Below are 23,512 nucleotides of genomic sequence, written 5' to 3'. Positions count from 1 at the left end.
ACACACTGACATTTCATTTATGACAAACGTGGCACTGCAGAACAGTAGGAAAAGAATGGTCTTTCAATAGCCCTGGCCGGTTGGCTCAGCGGTAGAGCGTCGGCCTAGCGTGCGGAGGACCCGGGTTCAATTCCCGGCCAGGGCACACAGAAGAAGCGCCCATTTGCTTCTCCACCCCTCCGCCGCGCTTTCCTCTCTGTCTCTCTCTTCCCCTCCCGCAGCCAAGGCTCCATTGGAGCAAAGATGGCCCGGGCGCTGGGGATGGCTCTGTGGCCTCTGCCTCAGGCGCTAGAGTGGCTCTGGTCGCAATATGGCGACGCCCAGGATGGGCAGAGCATCGCCCCCTGGTGGGCAGAGCATAGCCCCTGGTGGGCGTGCCGGGTGGATCCCGGTCGGGCGTATGTGGGAGTCTGTCTGACTGTCTCTCCCCGTTTCCAGCTTCAGAAAAATACAAAAATACAAAAAAAAAAAAAAAAAAAAAAAAGACCACTGACAGAGCTACATTAGGCAACCTAGTGTGACACTGGTGCATAGAGACACGTAGATCACACACAATCTTACACACACTGACATTTCATTTATGACAAACGTGGCACTGCAGAACAGTAGGAAAAGAATGGTCTTTCAATAGCCCTGGCCGGTTGGCTCAGCGGTAGAGCGTCGGCCTAGCGTGCGGAGGACCCGGGTTCAATTCCCGGCCAGGGCACACAGAAGAAGCGCCCATTTGCTTCTCCACCCCTCCGCCGCGCTTTCCTCTCTGTCTCTCTCTTCCCCTCCCGCAGCCAAGGCTCCATTGGAGCAAAGATGGCCCGGGCGCTGGGGATGGCTCTGTGGCCTCTGCCTCAGGCGCTAGAGTGGCTCTGGTCGCAATATGGCGACGCCCAGGATGGGCAGAGCATCGCCCCCTGGTGGGCAGAGCATAGCCCCTGGTGGGCGTGCCGGGTGGATCCCGGTCGGGCGTATGTGGGAGTCTGTCTGACTGTCTCTCCCCGTTTCCAGCTTCAGAAAAATACAAAAATACAAAAAAAAAAAAAAAAGACCACTGACAGAGCTACATTAGGCAACCTAGTGTGACACTGGTGCATAGAGACACGTAGATCACACACAATCTTACACACACTGACATTTCATTTATGACAAACGTGGCACTGCAGAACAGTAGGAAAAGAATGGTCTTTCAATAGCCCTGGCCGGTTGGCTCAGCGGTAGAGCGTCGGCCTAGCGTGCGGAGGACCCGGGTTCAATTCCCGGCCAGGGCACACAGAAGAAGCGCCCATTTGCTTCTCCACCCCTCCGCCGCGCTTTCCTCTCTGTCTCTCTCTTCCCCTCCCGCAGCCAAGGCTCCATTGGAGCAAAGATGGCCCGGGCGCTGGGGATGGCTCTGTGGCCTCTGCCTCAGGCGCTAGAGTGGCTCTGGTCGCAATATGGCGACGCCCAGGATGGGCAGAGCATCGCCCCCTGGTGGGCAGAGCATAGCCCCTGGTGGGCGTGCCGGGTGGATCCCGGTCGGGCGTATGTGGGAGTCTGTCTGACTGTCTCTCCCCGTTTCCAGCTTCAGAAAAATACAAAAATACAAAAAAAAAAAAAAAAAAAAAAAAGACCACTGACAGAGCTACATTAGGCAACCTAGTGTGACACTGGTGCATAGAGACACGTAGATCACACACAATCTTACACACACTGACATTTCATTTATGACAAACGTGGCACTGCAGAACAGTAGGAAAAGAATGGTCTTTCAATAGCCCTGGCCGGTTGGCTCAGCGGTAGAGCGTCGGCCTAGCGTGCGGAGGACCCGGGTTCAATTCCCGGCCAGGGCACACAGAAGAAGCGCCCATTTGCTTCTCCACCCCTCCGCCGCGCTTTCCTCTCTGTCTCTCTCTTCCCCTCCCGCAGCCAAGGCTCCATTGGAGCAAAGATGGCCCGGGCGCTGGGGATGGCTCTGTGGCCTCTGCCTCAGGCGCTAGAGTGGCTCTGGTCGCAATATGGCGACGCCCAGGATGGGCAGAGCATCGCCCCCTGGTGGGCAGAGCATAGCCCCTGGTGGGCGTGCCGGGTGGATCCCGGTCGGGCGTATGTGGGAGTCTGTCTGACTGTCTCTCCCCGTTTCCAGCTTCAGAAAAATACAAAAATACAAAAAAAAAAAAAAAAAAAAAAAAGACCACTGACAGAGCTACATTAGGCAACCTAGTGTGACACTGGTGCATAGAGACACGTAGATCACACACAATCTTACACACACTGACATTTCATTTATGACAAACGTGGCACTGCAGAACAGTAGGAAAAGAATGGTCTTTCAATAGCCCTGGCCGGTTGGCTCAGCGGTAGAGCGTCGGCCTAGCGTGCGGAGGACCCGGGTTCAATTCCCGGCCAGGGCACACAGAAGAAGCGCCCATTTGCTTCTCCACCCCTCCGCCGCGCTTTCCTCTCTGTCTCTCTCTTCCCCTCCCGCAGCCAAGGCTCCATTGGAGCAAAGATGGCCCGGGCGCTGGGGATGGCTCTGTGGCCTCTGCCTCAGGCGCTAGAGTGGCTCTGGTCGCAATATGGCGACGCCCAGGATGGGCAGAGCATCGCCCCCTGGTGGGCAGAGCATAGCCCCTGGTGGGCGTGCCGGGTGGATCCCGGTCGGGCGTATGTGGGAGTCTGTCTGACTGTCTCTCCCCGTTTCCAGCTTCAGAAAAATACAAAAATACAAAAAAAAAAAAAAGACCACTGACAGAGCTACATTAGGCAACCTAGTGTGACACTGGTGCATAGAGACACGTAGATCACACACAATCTTACACACACTGACATTTCATTTATGACAAACGTGGCACTGCAGAACAGTAGGAAAAGAATGGTCTTTCAATAGCCCTGGCCGGTTGGCTCAGCGGTAGAGCGTCGGCCTAGCGTGCGGAGGACCCGGGTTCAATTCCCGGCCAGGGCACACAGAAGAAGCGCCCATTTGCTTCTCCACCCCTCCGCCGCGCTTTCCTCTCTGTCTCTCTCTTCCCCTCCCGCAGCCAAGGCTCCATTGGAGCAAAGATGGCCCGGGCGCTGGGGATGGCTCTGTGGCCTCTGCCTCAGGCGCTAGAGTGGCTCTGGTCGCAATATGGCGACGCCCAGGATGGGCAGAGCATCGCCCCCTGGTGGGCAGAGCATAGCCCCTGGTGGGCGTGCCGGGTGGATCCCGGTCGGGCGTATGTGGGAGTCTGTCTGACTGTCTCTCCCCGTTTCCAGCTTCATAAAAATAAAAAAATACAAAAAAAAAAAAAAAAAAAAAAAAAGACCACTGACAGAGCTACATTAGGCAACCTAGTGTGACACTGGTGCATAGAGACACGTAGATCACACACAATCTTACACACACTGACATTTCATTTATGACAAACGTGGCACTGCAGAACAGTAGGAAAAGAATGGTCTTTCAATAGCCCTGGCCGGTTGGCTCAGCGGTAGAGCGTCGGCCTAGCGTGCGGAGGACCCGGGTTCAATTCCCGGCCAGGGCACACAGAAGAAGCGCCCATTTGCTTCTCCACCCCTCCGCCGCGCTTTCCTCTCTGTCTCTCTCTTCCCCTCCCGCAGCCAAGGCTCCATTGGAGCAAAGATGGCCCGGGCGCTGGGGATGGCTCTGTGGCCTCTGCCTCAGGCGCTAGAGTGGCTCTGGTCGCAATATGGCGACGCCCAGGATGGGCAGAGCATCGCCCCCTGGTGGGCAGAGCATAGCCCCTGGTGGGCGTGCCGGGTGGATCCCGGTCGGGCGTATGTGGGAGTCTGTCTGACTGTCTCTCCCCGTTTCCAGCTTCAGAAAAATACAAAAATACAAAAAAAAAAAAAAAAGACCACTGACAGAGCTACATTAGGCAACCTAGTGTGACACTGGTGCATAGAGACACGTAGATCACACACAATCTTACACACACTGACATTTCATTTATGACAAACGTGGCACTGCAGAACAGTAGGAAAAGAATGGTCTTTCAATAGCCCTGGCCGGTTGGCTCAGCGGTAGAGCGTCGGCCTAGCGTGCGGAGGACCCGGGTTCAATTCCCGGCCAGGGCACACAGAAGAAGCGCCCATTTGCTTCTCCACCCCTCCGCCGCGCTTTCCTCTCTGTCTCTCTCTTCCCCTCCCGCAGCCAAGGCTCCATTGGAGCAAAGATGGCCCGGGCGCTGGGGATGGCTCTGTGGCCTCTGCCTCAGGCGCTAGAGTGGCTCTGGTCGCAATATGGCGACGCCCAGGATGGGCAGAGCATCGCCCCCTGGTGGGCAGAGCATAGCCCCTGGTGGGCGTGCCGGGTGGATCCCGGTCGGGCGCATGCGGGAGTCTGTCTGACTGTCTCTCCCTGTTTCCAGCTTCAGGAAAATGGAAAAAATAAAAAAAAAAAAAAAAAATAAATGAGTCAGCTGAATACCTACATGGAAAAACAGTGAATCTAGAGCGTCGGCCTGGTGTGCGGGGGGACCCGGGTTCGATTCCCGGCCAGGGCACATAGGAGAAGCGCCCATTTGCTTCTCCACCCCCCCCTCCTTCCTCTCTGTCTCTCTCTTCCCCTCCCGCAGCCAAGGCTCCATTGGAGCAAAAGATGGCCCGGGCGCTGGGGATGGCTCCTTGGCTTCTGCCCCAGGCGCTGGAGTGGCTCTGGTCGTGGCAGAGCGACGCCCCGGAGGGGCAGAGCATCGCCCCCTGGTGGGCAGAGCCTGGTCCCTGGCGGGTGTGTCGGGTGGATCCCGGTCGGGCGTATGCGGGAGTCTGTCTGACTGTCTCTCCCCGTTTCCAGCTTCAGAAAGATACAAAAAGAAAAAAAGAAAAGAAAAACTGAATCTAATCCCTTCCTCACTATATACAAAACTCCACTTCCAGGAAGATTACAGATCTAAATGTGAAAGGTAAACAATAGCACTTGTATAAGAAAAGAGAGTATCTCCATGACCTTGGGACAGAGAATGATTTCTTTTTTTAGAGAGAGAGAGACAGAGACAGAGAGGAAGGGAGCGAGATGAGAAGCATCAACTCTTAGTTGGAACAATTTAGTTGTCATTGATTGCTTCTCATACACGCCTTAACAGCATGTGGTGGAGGGGGCTCCAGCCCAGCCAGTGACCCTTTGCTCAAGCCAGGAACCTTGGGCTTCAAGCCAGTGACCTTTGGGCTCAAGCCAGTGACCATGGGGTCATGTCTATGATCCCACATTCAAGCTGTGACTCTGCTCTCAATGCTCAAGTCGGTGAGCCCAAACTCATCAAGCTGGCAACCTCGGGGTTTCGAACCTGGGTCCTTCGTGTTCCCAAGTAAATGCACTTTCTAGTGAGCCACCACCTAGTCAGGCTGAGAAAGATTTCTTAAACGGGATACGAAAGGACTAACCAAAAGAAGAATACTATTAATTAGAGCATATTAAAATTAAGAATACTGCTCATTAAAAAAATATCATTATAAGAGTAAAGTCACAGAATGGAAAAGTTACCTACAAAAGACTCAATTCCAAAAAATATAAAAAATTCTAAGCAATCCAACAGACAAGTGGGCAAAAGACTTGAATAACCTATGCCAAAAGAGTTAATTCAAAAGCCTATAAGCATATAGATGATGCTGTGGTCAACTGTTACTGGTCCCAGGGAAAGGGGAATTAAAAGCACAAACGATGCCCTCCAGAATGGCTACTATGAAGACTGACAACATCAATTGTTGATGAGAATGTGAAGTAGTTAGAACTTTACCAGGCTGGAGGAAATTTCCGTAAATCAGTACAATCCCTTTACAAAACTAAATATACACATAGCATATATATTTTTAAACATTTATTGATTTTAGTGAGAGAGGAAAGGAAAGAGAGAGAGGGAGACAGGAACATCAACCTGTTCCTGTATGTGCCCTGACCGGGGATCAAATTGGCAACCTCTGCGCTTTGGGAGGATGCTCCAGCTAACCAAGCAATCTGGCCAGGGCCACATAGCATATTTTTTATTAGGAAAAATGAAGTACAACCCAAACTTTAGTTTGTTTTCTTTTTGTCCTATTATAAAGTGCTACTGGAGATATTTCTGTTAACAATTCTAATTCTATGCCTAGAGTTGAAGGGAGAAAATGTAGATCTTGACAAATCTCAGAAAAGAGAATTTATAATTTCTCTAGGGTCCTTTTGCAAAGTTCCTTCATATTAATCATTTACCCTGTTTCATAAAACTATAAAGATTTAGAACAAATCTGGCCACACAAAGCAAACAGAATCAGGTCACCTATATTGAAAGACATTACATTTTATGGTAAAGTGGGGACTTTTCCCCCTAGAGTACCCAATGGCTTTCAAATATGAGTAAAGTCCCTTTCAGAGTGAGTAGATCTGCTGAGGATCTACCCCTAGGTACAGTCAGGGGGATCTAACAGATACTTACAGAAGCACACTTTGATGCCTGGAGACTTTGGGGCCTGGTAAAGACCATGAAGTTGGTAAATTAAAGAGTTTGCAAAAATGTTTTATCCAGATGAGGCTCTGGGTGGAAAGAAAATGCCCCAAGCAGATTTGTATAAAGGTTCCTGAGACCACCTGGCCAGCTTTTCTTCCTCCCAGGACACAACCTTTTCATACCAGCTGCGTAGGATTTCAGCCAGGACCACCCTTGTACTGTACTCTAACACAGGTTAGGGTAAGAACTGGCAAAACCCAGAGGGAGATATGGCTGCTGGTGGCTTAGGTCAGTAAGGTCTCACTGGTTCTTTAGTGACAGCAAAGCAAAAGGCTGAAGGGTGGGGCTTAGGGGGGAGGTCCTCACCTGCATAATGCTGTTCAGGCGAGGCTGGAGGCTGCTCAGGTACTCCTTCTTTACCTCAATCTCCTTAAGGATCTTCTCCTTGTTGGACAAGCACTCTCGGTACTTCTCTGCCAGCCTGTTGGGAAAGGACAGAGCACGGTCACTAGATGCTCTCCAGGGATATCCTGATATGCCTGTTCACTGTCAGAATCCACCTAATAACAGCAGTCATGATGAACTAATGTTTACCCAGCACTTACTATATGCCAGGCACTTTGAAGAACTCTGCATAAGCCTTATTGCATTTAATTCTTATAAAAACCCTGGAAGATGGGGACTTTTCTTATCCCCAAAGGAGGAAATGAAGACTCACAGAGGTAGGCAATTTGCCCAAGGTCATCCAGCAAGAGTAAGCACAGAGCTGAGCTTTGAGTCCATCATGCCTGTCTAGCTCCAGAGGCTCTGCCCAAAACCTCTAGGGAACATTCCTGTGTCATCATCTGCTCCATTTTTTGCCTTTAGAAGCAAGACCCAAACTTTCACAAACATGTGGACCTCATAGCTACAGAGGACTCCATGAAGTGGCCTGAATGGGGCAGGATAAGGATGGATTCCAACCAGTGTCACAGAAATGCAACACTCCCCAGGGCACAGGGGAGTTGACAGGCCAGCCCTATCTGCTAAAAAACTGACCCCAATTCCCTAAGAATCGAACTTAGTGCTTATTAAATTTATAACATGGGTTGAAGGCACAGAATACATTCTATAACAGAAAAGGGCAAAGGGTAAAAACAGCTGCTTCTCCAATGAAAAACAGAGCATATGTGCTAACTGAAAAGCCTAGAATTCTTGTACAAATATGAAAGGGGGAAAAATCACCATAATGAAACAGATGCAGCCATTAAAAGTCCAATGTGAAAAAAAAACCTCACAATACTCTTAGAAAGAGCAAGATTAAATTACGTAGTCTAAACATTCTATTTAAAGTTGATAAATCAAAGCTCTTTTATTTTTATTATTTATTTATACAAAGACAGAGAGTGAGTCAGAGAGAGGGATAGATAGGGACAAAGAGACAGGAACGGAGAGAGATGAGAAGCATCAATCATCAGTTTTTCGTTGCAACACCTTAGTTGTTCATTGATTGCTTTCTCATATGTGCCTTGACCATGGGCCTTCAGCAGACCGAGTAACTCCTTGCTCAAGCCAGCGACCTTGGGTCCAAGCTGGTGAGTTTGCTCAAACCAGGTGAGCCTGCGCTCAAGCTGGCAACCTCGGGGTCTCGAACCTCAGTCCTCCGTATCCCAGTTGGATGCTCTATCCACTGCGCCACCGCCTGGTCAGGCTTTTTAAATTTTTTTTGACAGAGACAGAGTCAGAGAGAGGGATAGATAGGGACAGACAGGAAGGGAGAGAGATGAGAGCATCAAGTTTTTTTCCTCGTTGCGGCACTTTAGTTATTCATTGATTGCTTTCTCATTGTGCCTTGACCGTAGGACTATAGCAGACCGAGTAACCCCTTGCTCAAACCAGCGACCTTGGGTCCAAGCTGGACCCACGCTCAAGCGGGCGACTTTGCGGTCTCAAACCTGGGTCCTCCGCATCCCAGTTCGATGCTCTACCCACTGCGCCACTGCCTGGTCAGGCAAATCAAGCTCTTTATTTGCACAGGAAAGTCTTACATGTAAAGGTACCTTGAAGCACCATTTATTACAGCAAAAATGGAAACAACCTAAAAGTACAATCCAACAGGGGAATGATTATGTGGATTACAATTTTTCCATACACGGACTGTTGCATTAGAATAATGTCTGTGTGTTTTAAAATACCTCAAGCATATTCTTATAGGCAGGGGAAAAGGCAAAATCAAAGTTAAGTTATGGTACAAAACGTATTTAGGTCTCAGGTGTTAAAATTTTAAAAGGAAGATCACTCCAACTTTCTGTTAATAGCCTTAAGCAATTCCAACCCCACTCACAATGCAGTTGGCCAAATTTGAACTATCAGGTGTGAATCAATCACAAAATGAGATTTGGTCTTAAGAGACTATTCTGCTGGTGGTATAGAGATTTGCTGTCAGATTGTGGGTCAAAACAAAGTATTGTCCCCTGTGGTTAAAGGTCCGTGTCTACACAGTTTAACAAGGTCAGGGAGGAGGAAACACTACCTTTTCCGCTGCTCTAGCTCCCAATCCAGACGAGCAAGGGTTTGCTGGTGAGGGTCTCCCATGGTGATTTCAGCCTTGCTGATATCTGGAGGAGCTTCTTCGTAAAACTCCTCTAAACTGACCAGGTCGATTTCTTCATGCTTTGACCTATAGATAAAAATGAATGTCAAGCTGCTGTTCTTAGAAATACAAACTGTGGCTAAAGTAGGCCCACAGTTCCTCCCCGTGTACACCCACTGAGCCCAGGTCTACAGCTACCCAGGGACATGGAATCCAGTCTTTTCAGCAAACGATCATTAGTAGATGTTTCAGTTGAAGAGAGGTGGTGACATGCCACAGTATCCTTATTTATGCTGTCCAAACCAATTTATCCATGAATTAGCTAAAGACCTAGAAGGGATGCTAATCAAACTTATAGCCATCTCCCAGCTGAGCAAGAGACCTAAGAGTTTAAAAAGCCTAATAAAAACACTATGGTCTAGGAGGCCATGGCCAGGTAGCTAGGTTGGCTACAGCATTGTCTCGACATGCCAAGGTTGGGGGTTTGATTCCCAGTCAGGGAACATTAAAAAATCAACCAATGAAGGGATGAATAAGTGATAAAATGAAATACAATTTCTCTTTCTCTCCCCCTTCCTAACTAAAACAAATTTTTAAAAGTGCATAAAAAATGTTTTCAGCATCATTATTAAAAATACACTAGACAATTGTCAAATGTGTCCCACTCACCCCTAGTTTATTACAAATAAAACCTTCCTTTCTTTTTTTTTAAATTTATTCATTTTAGAGAGAGGGAGACAGACAGGGAGAGAGGGGGAAGAGAAGAAAGAGAGGGGGAGAGAAGGGGACTGAGGGGTAGAGAGAGAGAAACACTGATTTGTTGTTCCACTTATTTACACATTCACTGGTTGCTTCTTGTATGTGCCCTGACCAGGAATCAAAATCGCAACCTTGTTGTATTGGGACAATGCTCTAACCAACTGAGCTACCCAGCCAGAGTGAGGCATTACATTTTGAAAAGAACACGGCCAAACTCTAGTTTGTTCACCTGAAGGCAGCTAAGCAGCAATAAATACCAAAGAATAAAATCCATTTGCAAAAATAAACCGTTGGAACATTACAGATGAAAACTTGACCAAAAGGTTAAAAGGACATGACAGGAAGTGAGTTATTCCCACACAAGGTGCCCAGGAATCATACTGGCAATGAATGTAAAGACCCTTGCTGGGGAGAGACAACTGCTTTTGACCAGGTGCAGACCTCAAAACTCAAACAGGTCAGGTGGGCTTCTGAGTTTCTATGTGTAGGCTGAAACTACTGCTTCCAGTTTTCCCACTTATCTATTCACCCTTCTCCCAGGTCCCACAGTCTCCATAATCAATGGATTTCTTTCTTTCTTTTTTCAAATTTCTTTTTAGAGACTAGCTCACACAGAGCTACATAGAAAAAAGCGGTTACCAACAGACCATCTTGCTGAAGCCTTGTCCTCTAAAACTCACTTAAATTCCAGACACTTGGTGATCTCCTTCTGCAGGTGCATCACCTCATACAACAGGTTCTGGAGCTGCAGGTGATAGGCATCTACTTTCTGCTTTGCCTAAAAGGAGGACAAGGTCACAAGTGAGAAAGGAAAGTCTGGTAGGGTGGGGTGGGGCGGGGCAGGACGGGGCAGTGTCAGCAACTCAGAAAAAGGGGTAAAGGAGATTGTGAAGGGGATGGGGAGGGGGTGGGGGGAGGAGAAGGAGGGTAAAACCTCGTGGGTCTGATCTCTTCCTTTCTTCAACCTGATGTGGGCTATTCGGTTAAGCTTCTTTAAAGTCATGAAATGCACACAGCTCTGGATCTTGCGATCTTCAATTTCAGTTGCCTGCGGGCAGAGAAAAACTAGTAAATACCTCAACACCAGGCCCCGGGTCAGCTTCCTTCAGCTCCAAAATAGGACAAAGGAAGGAGTCAGAGAGAAATGAAAAAAATGACTGCAAAAGGCAAATGCTTAAGGTTCTCAGGCAGAAAAAGCAATTTCTGTGTGGACTGAAACAACAGGAACTGAATATGGAACAAATGCAGCCCACAATAATATATGGCCCTACATATTCCACAGTGAGATCCTAACAACAGCAACATACTGACATATAATTTGGCCTCTATATATAACATTACAGAATAAATGAAAATAACAAAATTATAGCTGTAAAGCTTGGTTATAGTAAGAGATAAGATATAATAATTTTAACAATATTGGCAAGTATAAACACAAACAAGTGAAATTAATTCCTGGGAAAATATAGGTTGTCTTGTTTTGTTTTGAACTTATCTAGTTTGTAGTCACATTTGTTTGGTTTCTCTGCCTAGAAGCCTATTTTATTCATCTAATATTAATAATTTCATTTTTTAGTCTCTCTGATTTACCTATATTTATCTATCCTTATAACAGCAAGGGAATTTACATGAACCGTCATTTCTCAACAGCTAGCAAAATGCTTAACACTTAACCCTTTGAGTAGTACGAGCGTTCATGTATGCCCTCGTGCCTCCTGACCATCCAGAGTACGATCAATTTATTTTAAAAATGTATTAGGCAACATTAAAAAAAGGCAAATGTATGTTGTTCTTGTTTCCATAAATTGTGTTATTAAACAAACATAATTTTAAGTTAATAAAACTGGAACTGGAACTATATTTCATTCTTTGAAAAAAAACTCACTCCCGGGGGTCAGTGAGCATAAGAAAAACTCGCTACTCAAGGGTTAATAAATGTTGGCCCTGGCTGGATAGCTTAGTTGGTTAGAGCAGTGGTCCCCAACCTTTTTTTGGGCCACGGACCAGTTTAATGTCAGAAAATATTTTCACTGACCAGCCTTTAGGGTGGGACGAATAAATGTATCATGTGACCGAGATAAGCGTCAAGAGTGAGTCTTAACAGACGGATGTAACAGAGGGAATCTGGTCATTTTTAAAAAATAAAACATCGTTCAGACTTAAATATAAATAAAACGGAAAAAATGTAAGTTATTTATTCTTTCTCTGAGGACCGGTACCAGTCCGCGACCCGGGGGTTGGGGACCACTGGATTAGAGCATCGCCCGGAAGCGCAGAGGTTGCCGGACTGATCCCTGGTCAGGACACATACAGAAACAGATCGTTGTCCCCATCTTTCTCTCTAAAATCAATAATAAAAATAAATAAATAAATATTAGTTGGATGAATTATCAAACTATAGTTATGGAAAAAATTAATTATTCTGTATTTTCATTACCATAGTTGGTGATTGGGTGGTGATGAGAAAGTCCAATAAATTACTAGGCAGGTCTCTAGAGCCCCCAGACTCCAACTACTTATTCACAGCTAGGACAGAAGACCAAGATCAGGAAGGGCTCTGGCAGGTACAAAACATGTCCATTCGTGCAGACCCACTAGGGTCGTGTTTGTCCGGTCTACTCCTTACCACATCCTTGCCTCCCCTGCTCTTCAGGTCCTGGATTTCAGCCATGAGTCGCTGTAACTCCTGGCATGTGTACTTGTACAGCTCATAGTCTCTGCCAGGGTCCCGCAGGTCCACTTCAGCCTCCTCACTGTAGTATTTACCTTCCTGTGGAGGCAAGGATACAGGCCTTGGGTAGGGTGTAAAAGTTTCCCTGGAAGGACCAGGGACAGACACGGGCTGAAATCAGTAATAATGAGGCCCCAAATTAGGTCTCTAAAGGATCTGGTCCTGCCTGACCAGGTGGTGGCACAGTGGATAGAGTGTCGGACTGGGATGTGGAAGGAACCAGGTTTGAGACCCCAAGGTTGCCAGCTTGAGCACGGGCTCATCTGGCTTGAGCAAAGCTCCCCAGCTTGGACCCAAGGTCGCTGGCTCGAGCAAGGGGTTACTTGGTCTGCTGAAGGCCCGCGGTCAAGGCACATATGAGAAAGCAATCAATGAACAACTAAGGTGTTGCAACGAAACACTGATGATTAATGCTTCTCATCTCTCTCCATTCCTGTCTGTCTGTCCCTATCTATCCCTCTCTCTAACTCTCTCTCTGTCCCTGTAAAAAATAAATAAATAAATAAAATTAAATTTAAAGGATCTGGTCCTCTAATCAGATGTTTTTCTTCTTTTCAAAATGCATGCTTAGTGACCGAGATTCAGAATACAGTGAGGAGTATCAAAAACAAAATAAAAATTTGCCTGTAATTTTACCTCCCAGCCTGAAATAACTCCATTGTTAATACTGTAGATAAACACAAATTTTATTTATTTATTTATTTAAAAATTTTAAGCTTGACCAGGTGGTGGCACAGTGGATAGAGCATCAGACTGGGACGCAGAGGACCCAGGTTCTAAACCCCGAGGTTGCTGGCTTGAGCTGGGGGTCGCCAGCTTGAGTGCAGGGTCACTGGCTTGAGCGTGGCATCATAAACATGACCCCATGGTTGCTGGCTTGAGCCCAAACGTTGCTGGCTTGAAGCTCAAGGTCGCTGACTTGAGCCCAAGATCGCTGGCTTGAACAAGGGGTCACTCACTCCTGGTCAAGGCACATATGTGAATGCAATCAATGAACAACTAAGGAGCTGCAACGAAGAATTGATGCTTCTCATCTCTCTCCCTTTCTGTCTATCTGTCCCTATCTGTCTCCCTCTCTGTCAAAAATAAATAAATAGCCCTGGCCGGTTGGCTCAGTGGTAGAGCGTCGGCTTGGCGTGCAGGAGTCCCGGGTTCGATTCCCAGCCAGGGCACACAGGAGGGGCGCCCATCTGCTTCTCCACCCCTCCCCCTCTCCGTCTCTCTCTTCCCCTCCCACAGCCAAGGCTCCACTGGAGCAAAGTTTGCCCCCCGGGCGCTGAGGATGGCTCTGTGGCCTCTGCCTCAGGCGCTAGAATGGCTCTGATTGTGGCAGAGCGACGCCCCAAGATGGGTAGAGCATCTCCCCCTGGTGGGCATGCCGGGTGGATCCCGGTCAGGCGCATGTGGGAGTCTGTCTGACTGCCTCCCTGTTTCCAGCTTTGGAAAAATACAAATAAATAAATAAATTTAAGATTTTATTCATTTTAGAGAGAGAGAGAAAGCATGTGCACAAGAGGAGAAGGGGGAGGAACAGGAAGCATCAACTCTCATAGGTGCATTGACTGGGCAAGCCCAGGGTTTCAAACCAGCTACCTTAGTGTCCCAGGTCTATGCTTTATCCACTGTGCCATCACAGGTCAGGCACAAATTTTATTTAACAAAATGAGATCATATTGTCCATACTGTGTAATGCAATTTTTCATCCCAACAAATAAAGATCTCTTTCAAAATGGATGCATGATAGTCCACTATTAGATAAACCAAAATTAATTTAATCAACTTTCTATAGATGGATGTTCAGATGGTCATATCAAGCTTTAGCAAAGATTAAAATATAATAATTGGTCTCTTAGCCTTTGGAGTAAACAGAACAAATCTCTTTAATAAGAGAGTTAATAGTTAATAATACTGTATTGTCTATTTGAAGGTGCTAAGAGGGTAGATCTTACAAGTTCTCAATACAAGAAAATAAGTTTTTTGTAACTATGTATGGTGACAGATGTCAATCAGACTTATTGTGGTGACCATTTCACAATATACCAAATATCGAATCATTCTGTTGTATACCTGAAACTTAACACATAACATGTCAATTATACCTCAATTACAAAAGAGAGTCACAATCAATGCCCTGCAAAAGATAAGGTTCTTCATTAATCTTGATTTCCTAAATCTGAGAAGAGTATTTTTTATTTGAATTTAAACTGGTATGTTTCTCTATTCTAGTTTTTTAAGTGAACAAACAAAAAATAACTAACCAAATAATAAAACAGTTAATAAATTAGCTTGACAGATTACAGAGAAATAGCAAAAGGAGAACCTGCTGACCACAAGAGCTCTCAAGACCACAGAAAAGGTCCTGCAGGCACATGGTTCGGGTACCATCTTAGTAGCAGACCACGGATACCACATCTCCAAAGCTCCAGTGGCATGCTGCAGATAGACTGCCTTCTGATCATCGGGAAAATTGGAAACATACACCATACTAGAATGCATTCTCTGTTCAGGCACTAATCATGCCTAATAAAGGCTTGTTGGTTCTTAGGATACTGCAACTACACCGATGTAGATACTTAGGCTCTGTAGAGTCAACTGAATTCTGGGCACCTTGTTAAACAGAGGCCACCTGGGGGGTTCTCCCTGTGACACTCAGCTGGTATAGACCCACAGCCAGCTGCCTGATCACAAGCTGCAATTTCTCAGCAGCATGGAAGCCCTCGCTAATCTCACCTGCTCAGTGTCAGAACGATTACGCTTCCCTTCACTTGGAGCTCCATCACTTCGGATCACTTTGGGCTTCCGTTTTTTGCTTGATTCTGATGACATGGTTATTTGGTAAGGTCAGAAAGAAATAACACAGACCTGTTAAGAGAAGAAAGCTTTAGAGATTTTTCCAGAGTTAGAATTGGAGATTTTCCTGGAGTCATAATACTGAAGTCTTACTAGCAGTTCTGGTCATTTACACCTTGATAACTCAAGAAAATGCAACCCTCCAAAGCCTCAGTTATATCCTTTGTAAAAAGGGGAGGAGGTGGAGTCACCCCTCAGCCTGTCCAAAATGAACTCATCTTCTTTACCTCCACTTCCTTTAAAGGCACCACCACTGACCAAACTCCTCAGCCTGGCACATAAGCACATTCCCAATACTGCTGATTGATCACCGTGTGCTACACCTCGATCTAAACCAGTGGTAGTCAACCTGGTCCCTACTGCCCACTAGTAGGCATTCCAGCTTTCATGGTGGGTGGTAGCGGAGCAACCAAACGGTGCTGCGATTATATACTAATCGACTAACTGTTGACCAGTCAAGATCAGGACAGCAGTCAGACTCTATTACAGGGCATTTGTATTGGGACCGCACCCGACCTCTTTTGCGACCACCTGGCCCACATCTGCGAGCGGCCAACTACCTGACCCTGGGTCCACACCTGCCACCCAATCCAGTGGGCAGTTTATGACAGCTATTGTCGCCCCAAAACTAGCAAGTCGTTGTTTTATTACCCCGTAGACCAGTGATAGGCAATCTTTTAGAGCTTGGTGTGTCAAAATTCGCCAAAAAACCGAGCATAACTCGGGTGGTGTGTCACTTCGAGAAAAAAACCCTAATTTCACAATATTTATAGTTTAAATAACAAAAATGTATAATTGTAATATATAACTGTATTTAATAAACCAAAAACTAGTTATATAACTTACCTGCTTAGTGACTTCTTTGTTCATCTGTCAGTTGATTTCTTTTGTTGGTCTTGATATTATTATTTTTTAAAATTATTTATTTATTTATTTTTACAGAGACAGAGAGAGAGTCAGAGAGAGGGAAAGACAGGGACAGACAGACAGGAACGGAGAGATGAGAAGCATTAATTATTATTTTTTCGTTGTTGCACATTGCGACCCGTTAGTTGTTCATTGATTGCTTTCTCATATATGCCTTGACCGCGGGCCTTCAGCAGACCAATACCCCCTGCTTGAGCCAGCGACCTTGGATCCAAGCTGGTGAGCTTTTGCTCAAACCAGATGAGCCCACGCTCAAGCTGGCGATCTTGGGGTCTTGAACCTGGGTCTTCGGCATCCCAGTCCAATGCTCTATCCACTGCACCACCACCTGGTCAGGCTGGTCTTGATATTATTTAACTTGTGTGGGGTGCCGTGAACTGAGATAAGTGAGGGGGAGGGGGAATTCTTTAACTAAACTGCCTATTAGTGACTTTTTTGTTGCTGAATTTCATTGGCTAAATCTTCAGTTGAAGGTTGGTATTTTGTATACTTCAAGTCCAAGCAAGTGCTACTAACTTCATCTGTCAATCTGTTTCTTTTGTTGGTTTCAATATTATTTAACGCTGAGAATAAGGTCTCACAAATCTCACAAAAAGTACGTAGAGAGAAAAATTGTGAGTAAAGTCCATTGCTATATTTTTCAGGGTGCTAAAAGTGTCTGGTAATCGGTTCCAGGCACTCCAAATTTCCTGTTCGTAGTGGCAGTCCTCTTGATTCTCCAAGCGGCACCTTTCCAGATTCTCAAGCTTTAACCTCAAGTCGACAAACACCTGAGCCCAGATGTTGTCTTGAAATTCTACAAGTCGCATCTTATGTAAATTAAGATGGCTGCCGCTATTTCTAATGGCGGGAAACGGCACCCATAGCACAGGCCCTCGCCTCTCCCAGCCTCCCCCTCCACTTATCTCAGTAATGATGGTCAATTAGAAATCCACAACACCCCAGAACAGTAGATTGGATGATGGTTGCTGTGGTTATGTGGTTGCTGGAAATGACGATCACAGGGCCCCTAGGGATGCATCCCCTGGGGCATTCCGCTGCTCCCTGCTCCACTGGCCGGAAGTGAGGTCAAAGATCCCCTAACGGCCTAACCGGAAGTCCCAGAACTAGACACTATATGCCAGAGTTCTGTTGTTTTAGCCTACAGACCTCCAGCACAGGGTGTCTACACTACAGCAAATGTTTTATCCTTGGCTCCTGCACCTGGCTGTGCAGGAGCCGAGGATGAAACATCCTTATCAGCATGCGGCCCCATACTTCTCTGGTATGCGGCCGCATGTGGCCACATGTCATTGAAAATGGCTACGCGTGTCAGTGCTGACAAGCGTGTCATAGGTTCACCATCACGGCCATAGACAAAGAACTCCATGGTTTGACACTTCTTTCTATGACAGAAACTGCTGGACAATGGCGACGCAAATTAACTCATATTTTCCTCTCAATTCCCGGATTTTAGGGTAATAGGGTGACATTCTAGGAACCCCCCTTGTACTGCCAAAACTAGCCAATGTCTCGCTATTTCACCCTGATTGCAAAGAAGTGATGCCATTGGCCAACACCTGCTACATAAAATTTTATAAAATGCACAACCATGGATACTAACTTAGTCTCGTTAGTAGACTAGTAGGCCAACTCTAGTTCAACCACAATACTTGTAATGTCATGACCACGCAACAGATTTCAAATGCATGTGCATAAGTTTTGTTCACGTTATGTAAGTAAAGCTAAATCGTTATGTCATCGAAACTAAAGTCAGTACATAGTTAGATTTCTAAGAGCAAGCACGTGCTTACAGCTTCAAACAAAATATTGTGAAATATTGTGAGCCTATGTCTCAAAAATAAAAAAAATGCAAGCAGCTATTCACCAGAGTATCTGAAGATGGATTTCATAGAATCTGTTGCAAATAAACAACATCCAATGTGTTAATTGTGCCATAAAACATTATCCAATGAGGCAATGAAGCCAAGTTGATTGCTAGAACATCTTTCTACAAAGCATCCAAATGACAAGGACAAGCCCATTGAATATTTTCAGGAAATATATAAAAAATTTCAAAATCGTTCAACTATCGTTGCATCATTTAAGAAACAACATACAACAAATGAAGATGGATTAATTGCCACTCATCGCATTTCACAAATAACTGCAAAAAGTAGTAAAAGCTATAATATTGGAGAAACTGTAATAATACCCTCTATAAAAGAATTTATCTCAATAGTAATGCATCAGGATATACCTCAAATTTTAAAAACGTTGCCCCTAAGCGATAGCACAGTAAAGCGACGAATTGATGAAAGGGCAGTTAATGCTGAAAACAAACTTATAAGTATTCTCCAAAACTCTTCATTTTCCATGGAATTGGATGAATCTACCATTGCAGAGAATGATGCTTTATTGATGGCATATGTTAGCTATTTTGATGAAAACAATATATTACAAGAAGAAATGCTATTTGCAATAAATCTCATCACAGATACAAAAGGATTATCTATATTTAATACTGTGAGAACATACTTTACAAAAAATAATATTTCTTTGAATAATATTGTTGCGTGTGCTACTGATGGAGCACTATCAATAGTAAGTCGCTTTCGTGGATTTGTTGCTTATTTGAAGCAGGAAGTGCCAAATGTTTTATGTATTCATTGTATGGTGTACAGATAACACCTTGTAGGAAAATATCTAAGTACAAGTCTCCATTCATTATTAACTATAATAATTCGAGCTGTAAACAAGATCAAATCCAATGCAAAGAATGATAGAATGTTTCCGCAGCATTGCCAGGACAATAATGAAGATTTTATTGTTACTTTTGCACACAGAAGTTCAGTGGCTGTCAAAGGGTACATCTTTGGCTAGTTTTGTAGCATTATATGATAGTGTCATACAATTTTTTGAAAATAATAATGAGACCAATCTGTGTCAACAGTTAAAAAAATGATGCCTTTTACTTAGCAGATATTTTCAAGAGATTTAATGATGTCAATTTGCAGCTTCAAGGAGCTAATAAAACTCTTATAGGTTGCCAAAGTATTGTGCTATTATTATTTATTTATTTTTTTGTGGAATAATAAAAGGCTTTATTTAGTACACAGCGGGCTTCCTGCCCGACAAGGTTCCCTGGCCCCAAGGAAAGATGGAGGCCAGAGAAGTCGCCTTGTGCTATTATTTATTGACAAACTTGAACTACTTTGTCATAATCTATTGAAGAGAGAATTTCATCAGTCTCCTCAATTATCATCTATAAAAAAGATGATGTAACTCCAGAGGATACTGACAGATTCAGTAGCCACCTCAATGAACTTAAATTGGACATGGAAAAACGATCTGAAGATTATTTTTAAATTGAAGGTATATGACTGGATGAAAAATCCTTTTACCGCAAATATTGAAGAGGCTGATACAACTTGCCAAGAAGAACTCTTAGAAATGAGATATGATGAAGAAAGTAAACATAAATTCGACAGTGGTGGATATGAAAACCTATGGCAAAACAAAAAAATGCCAGTCTTATATCCAAATATGTGGAAAATGGTATTCAGTTTATTGATACCTTTCCCTACTTCATATCTTATGGAATCAGGATTTAGTGCTGTTAATCATATTATGACGAAAGAAAAAAACGGCCTGAATATTTCCAAAAGGGGAGACCTTTGTTTGTTCTTCACAAAAATTGAACTGGATATTCAATATTTAGTTTCCCAGCATCAGCCTCAGGGATCTCACTAATAATTCAATTAACTACTGTAATTTCTATGTATGCAAAATATAACTACAGTAAGTTGTTTTATAAAGATTTATTCTGCAAAACTTAGCGAAAATCCAACATAAAGTACTTGGTAAGTAATTATTATTATATGCTTTAACTTGCTGTAACGCTGCTTTATAAATTTTATAAAGTAAATTTACTTCCCTACTTTATAAATCACCATTACTGTGGAACCGATGGGCGGTTAAAAAATTTTACTACTAACATAGATATAAAAGTGGGCCAGAGGTATAAAAAGGTTGATTACCCCTGATCTAAACACTTTATGGGCATGTTCTCATTTGATCTGTATACAAACCTTTTAGATAAGAACAAGTACTGTTTTATAGATAAGAACACTGCACATCAGAAAGGTGAGACTTGGCCCTGGCCGGTTGGCTCAGTGGTAGAGTGTCGGCCTGGCATGCGGGAGTCCCGGGTTCGATTCCCAGCCAGGGCACACAGGAGGGGCGCCCATCTTTTTCTCCCTCCTCCCCCTCTCCTTCCTCTCTGTCTCTCTCTTCCCCTCCCGCAGCCAAGGTTCTATTGGAGCAGGGTTGGCCCGGGCTCTGAGGATGGCTCCATGGCCTCTGCCTCAGGCTCTAGAATGGCCCTGGTTGCAACAGAGCAACCCCTCAGATGGGCAGAGCATCGCCCCCCGGTGGGCATGCTGAGTGGATCCCGGTCTGGCGCATGCGGGAGTCTGTCTGACTGCCTCCCTGTTTCCAACTTCAGAAAAAAAAAAAAAAAGGTGAGACTTGCCCAAGCTTATACAGCTAGTATGCTAAAGCTTGGTTCCATCTGTTACCACATTAGTGCTCTTTACAACTACAATACATTATTGTGCCTCCTAGTCTTGCCACCATCTCATCTGGGGGTGCCGTCAACTCCCTGGTTAACCTCAAAATTTAAAAGAACAGAGCCTCCATTTCATACAGCTCTAGGGTCACAAAGTATCCTCCCTTTGCTATCTCCCTAGTTGTCACCATAATCCTGAGGTGGGCAGCACTACATCCCATACTCTAACAAATGTCACCAACCGTTCCTGAGGAAGTCAATAGCTCATGGTGGTAGAATGAGAGAAGCCCTAAGTTGCAGTCCCCACTCTACTATTTTATAGCTATGAGTCCAGGAACAAGTCACCTCACTTTTTTCTGGATCTGTTTCCTCACAGATCAAATGACAATAAAAGTTCCTACCTCAGTTGTTGTGGACAATGACACAGGAATGTCCTCCACTGGCAAAGGTGATGAAGATGATCTGGAGTGGGGCTTTTGATGGTACATGTGTGATCTTAAATGACGTTGAACACCTAAGAAGAAAGGTAATCTCTTTTCAATTCTTTTAAAACTTTTGATTGTTGCAAGAGAATGTCTCACTTCCCTAGTTATCGTTAACATTAGGAACACCAATGTCCCCTTGGTTTTTATCTTTTTGGTGACAGAGAGAGGGACAGATAGAGATGGATAGACAGACAGGAAGGGAGAGAGATGAGAAGCATCAATTCTTCATTGTGGCTCCTTAGTTGTTCACTGACTATTTTCTTATATGTGCCTTGACCAGAAGCTACAACAGAGCAAATGACCCCTTGCTCAAGCCAGCGACCTTGGGCTCAAGTCAGAGACCTTGGGCTTCACGCCAGGGACCTCTGGGCTCAAGCCAGCAACCAGGGGGTCACGTCTATGATCCCATGTTCAAGCCAGCGACCCAGGGGTTTTGACCCTGGGTCCTCTGCGTTCTAGTCTGATGCTCTACCCACTGTGCCACCACCTGGTCAGGTCAATGTCCCCTTGTTCAAAAGGACTCTATCTTAGAGCCTTAGACAATGAAATCTAGCCAGAATTAACAATGATGCTTTCATTTTAAATATATTAATGTTTTTTATCACTACTCTGAATATGACAAGTGAAAGAAGTTTTACATGTATGACACAAATTTCTCTTTTAAAGTAAATTTAGGTGGCAACAGCCAGACAGAAAGGGAGGATGAGGGTAAGTGGAGGGTAAGGAGGGGAGTGGGGACAGAAAGACTTTGCTGCTTGGGGCAGAGGGCGCACAACAGTGTGATGTTATATTGAGTTGTATACTTCAAACCTGTATGGTTTTGCAAACCGATATCAAGCCAATAAGTTAAAATAAATAAATGAAAAACAAAGAAACAAAATAGGCCCTGGCCGGTTGGCTCAGCGGTAGAGCGTCGGCCTGGCGTGCGGGGGACCCGGGTTCGATTCCCGGCCAGGGCACACAGGAGAAGCGCCCATTTGCTTCTCCACCCCTCCCCTCCTTCCTCTCTGTCTCTCTCTTCCCCTCCCGCAGCCAAGGCTCCATTGGAGCAAAGATGGCCCGGGCGCTGGGAATGGCTCCTTGGCCTCTGCCCCAGGCGCTAGAGTGGCTCTGGTCACGGCAGAGCATCGCCCCCTGGTGGGCAGAGCGTCGCCCCTGGTGGGCGTGCCGGGTGGATCCCGGTCAGGCGCATGCGGGAGTCTGTCTCTCCCGTTTCCAGCTTCAGAAAAATACAGAAAAAAAAAGAAAAGAAAAAGAAACAAAAATAAACAAATAAATAGAAGGTTAAAAGTGACTCAATTAAGGCTCTGGTTGGTGGTGCAGTGGACAGAGCATCCCGGAGCAAGGAGGTCGCCATTAGATCCTGGGGGAGCCGGTTAGGGTACAGATTAGAGCAATGAATGGGTGCACAACTAAGGAACAACCAGCTGATGCTTCTCTCTCTTTCTCTCCCTTCTCCCCTTCCTCTTAAAAAAAACAACAAACAACGAACGGAAAAAAAGTAATTTAAAACTTTCAGTAAATAGCCCTACATAGTAAGTTGACTTGGCCAAATTCACAAAGGTGAGAACCACAAGGTAAGACCTGAAAGGTTGAAATGGGAAACCTGACAACACAGTAGAGAGCGCCTGGCACACATAAGCGCACAATAAATGTGAACTTTTATCATTAACATCTTTGTCGTCATCCTGAGGCTACAAAGTGGGGCCTACGATGCTGCAGCCACCATTTTTCACGAAGAAACAGCGTGCCGCGACGGGCGGCCGGAGAACCCGGAGGGAGTGAGGCTGGAGAGCCCAGGTGGAACTGGGGCCCGCACTCGCCGCCCTTCTACAGTCCCAACCCTCCCTTACCGCACCACTTGCCCACCTGTCCCGGCGAGCTACCCACTTCAAGAGGCGAGGAGACTGCAGACGAGGCACCATAGAGAAGCGGAAGAAAGGAGCGACCTGCCGGAAACGAGGCGCGGAGGCCGGAAGCGAGGCGCGGAGGGCCAGGCCGGCATTCGGGGCACCGTGCAGGCCCCGGCTGCGTGACGTAGGAGCCAGGAGGCCGTGGCGACTGCATTATTATACTGGGGAGTCTCGAACTGCTACACTCTCACGCAGCCCGCTAAAACCAGGAGACTGAGCTGCAAGGTCCAAGACCTTGATTGTGTTTCGTTCATTCTTTCCCCAACACCTCAAGTCCCAACAATTAGTAGGCTTTCTGCCGGATATGTATTTGTTAAACGACTTGGACTTATGC

At 45.6% G+C, this 23,512-nt stretch overlaps 1 protein-coding gene across 3 annotated transcripts in view; it reads right to left on the bottom strand.

The window, feature by feature from the left end:
- THOC5 (THO complex subunit 5) overlaps positions 1–23,231 on the bottom strand; it is a 46,545-nt gene extending 23,314 nt beyond the window's left edge. For 2 of the 3 annotated variants that reach the window (XM_066260194.1, XM_066260196.1), the window contains exons 1-8: positions 23,135–23,231; positions 21,182–21,294; positions 15,185–15,316; positions 12,350–12,493; positions 10,658–10,771; positions 10,404–10,501; positions 8,905–9,051; positions 6,759–6,873 (exon numbers count right to left, since the gene is read on the bottom strand). In XM_066260194.1, the coding sequence (XP_066116291.1) occupies positions 6,759–6,873; positions 8,905–9,051; positions 10,404–10,501; positions 10,658–10,771; positions 12,350–12,493; positions 15,185–15,280 (714 nt within the window). In that variant the 5' untranslated portion in view covers positions 15,281–15,316; positions 21,182–21,294; positions 23,135–23,231. The remainder of the gene's footprint in view (positions 1–6,758; positions 6,874–8,904; positions 9,052–10,403; positions 10,502–10,657; positions 10,772–12,349; positions 12,494–15,184; positions 15,317–21,181; positions 21,295–23,134) is intronic. The other variant, XM_066260195.1, reaches the window with a different exon arrangement.
- Between the last annotated feature and the right edge of the window lie 281 nt (positions 23,232–23,512).

This window comes from Saccopteryx bilineata, chromosome 2 (assembly GCF_036850765.1).
Source record: "Saccopteryx bilineata isolate mSacBil1 chromosome 2, mSacBil1_pri_phased_curated, whole genome shotgun sequence".
In the NCBI taxonomy this organism is placed as follows: Eukaryota; Metazoa; Chordata; class Mammalia; order Chiroptera; family Emballonuridae; genus Saccopteryx; species Saccopteryx bilineata.
Note: the sequence above shows the minus strand (reverse complement) of the source record. Positions and strands in the feature narration are given on the sequence as shown.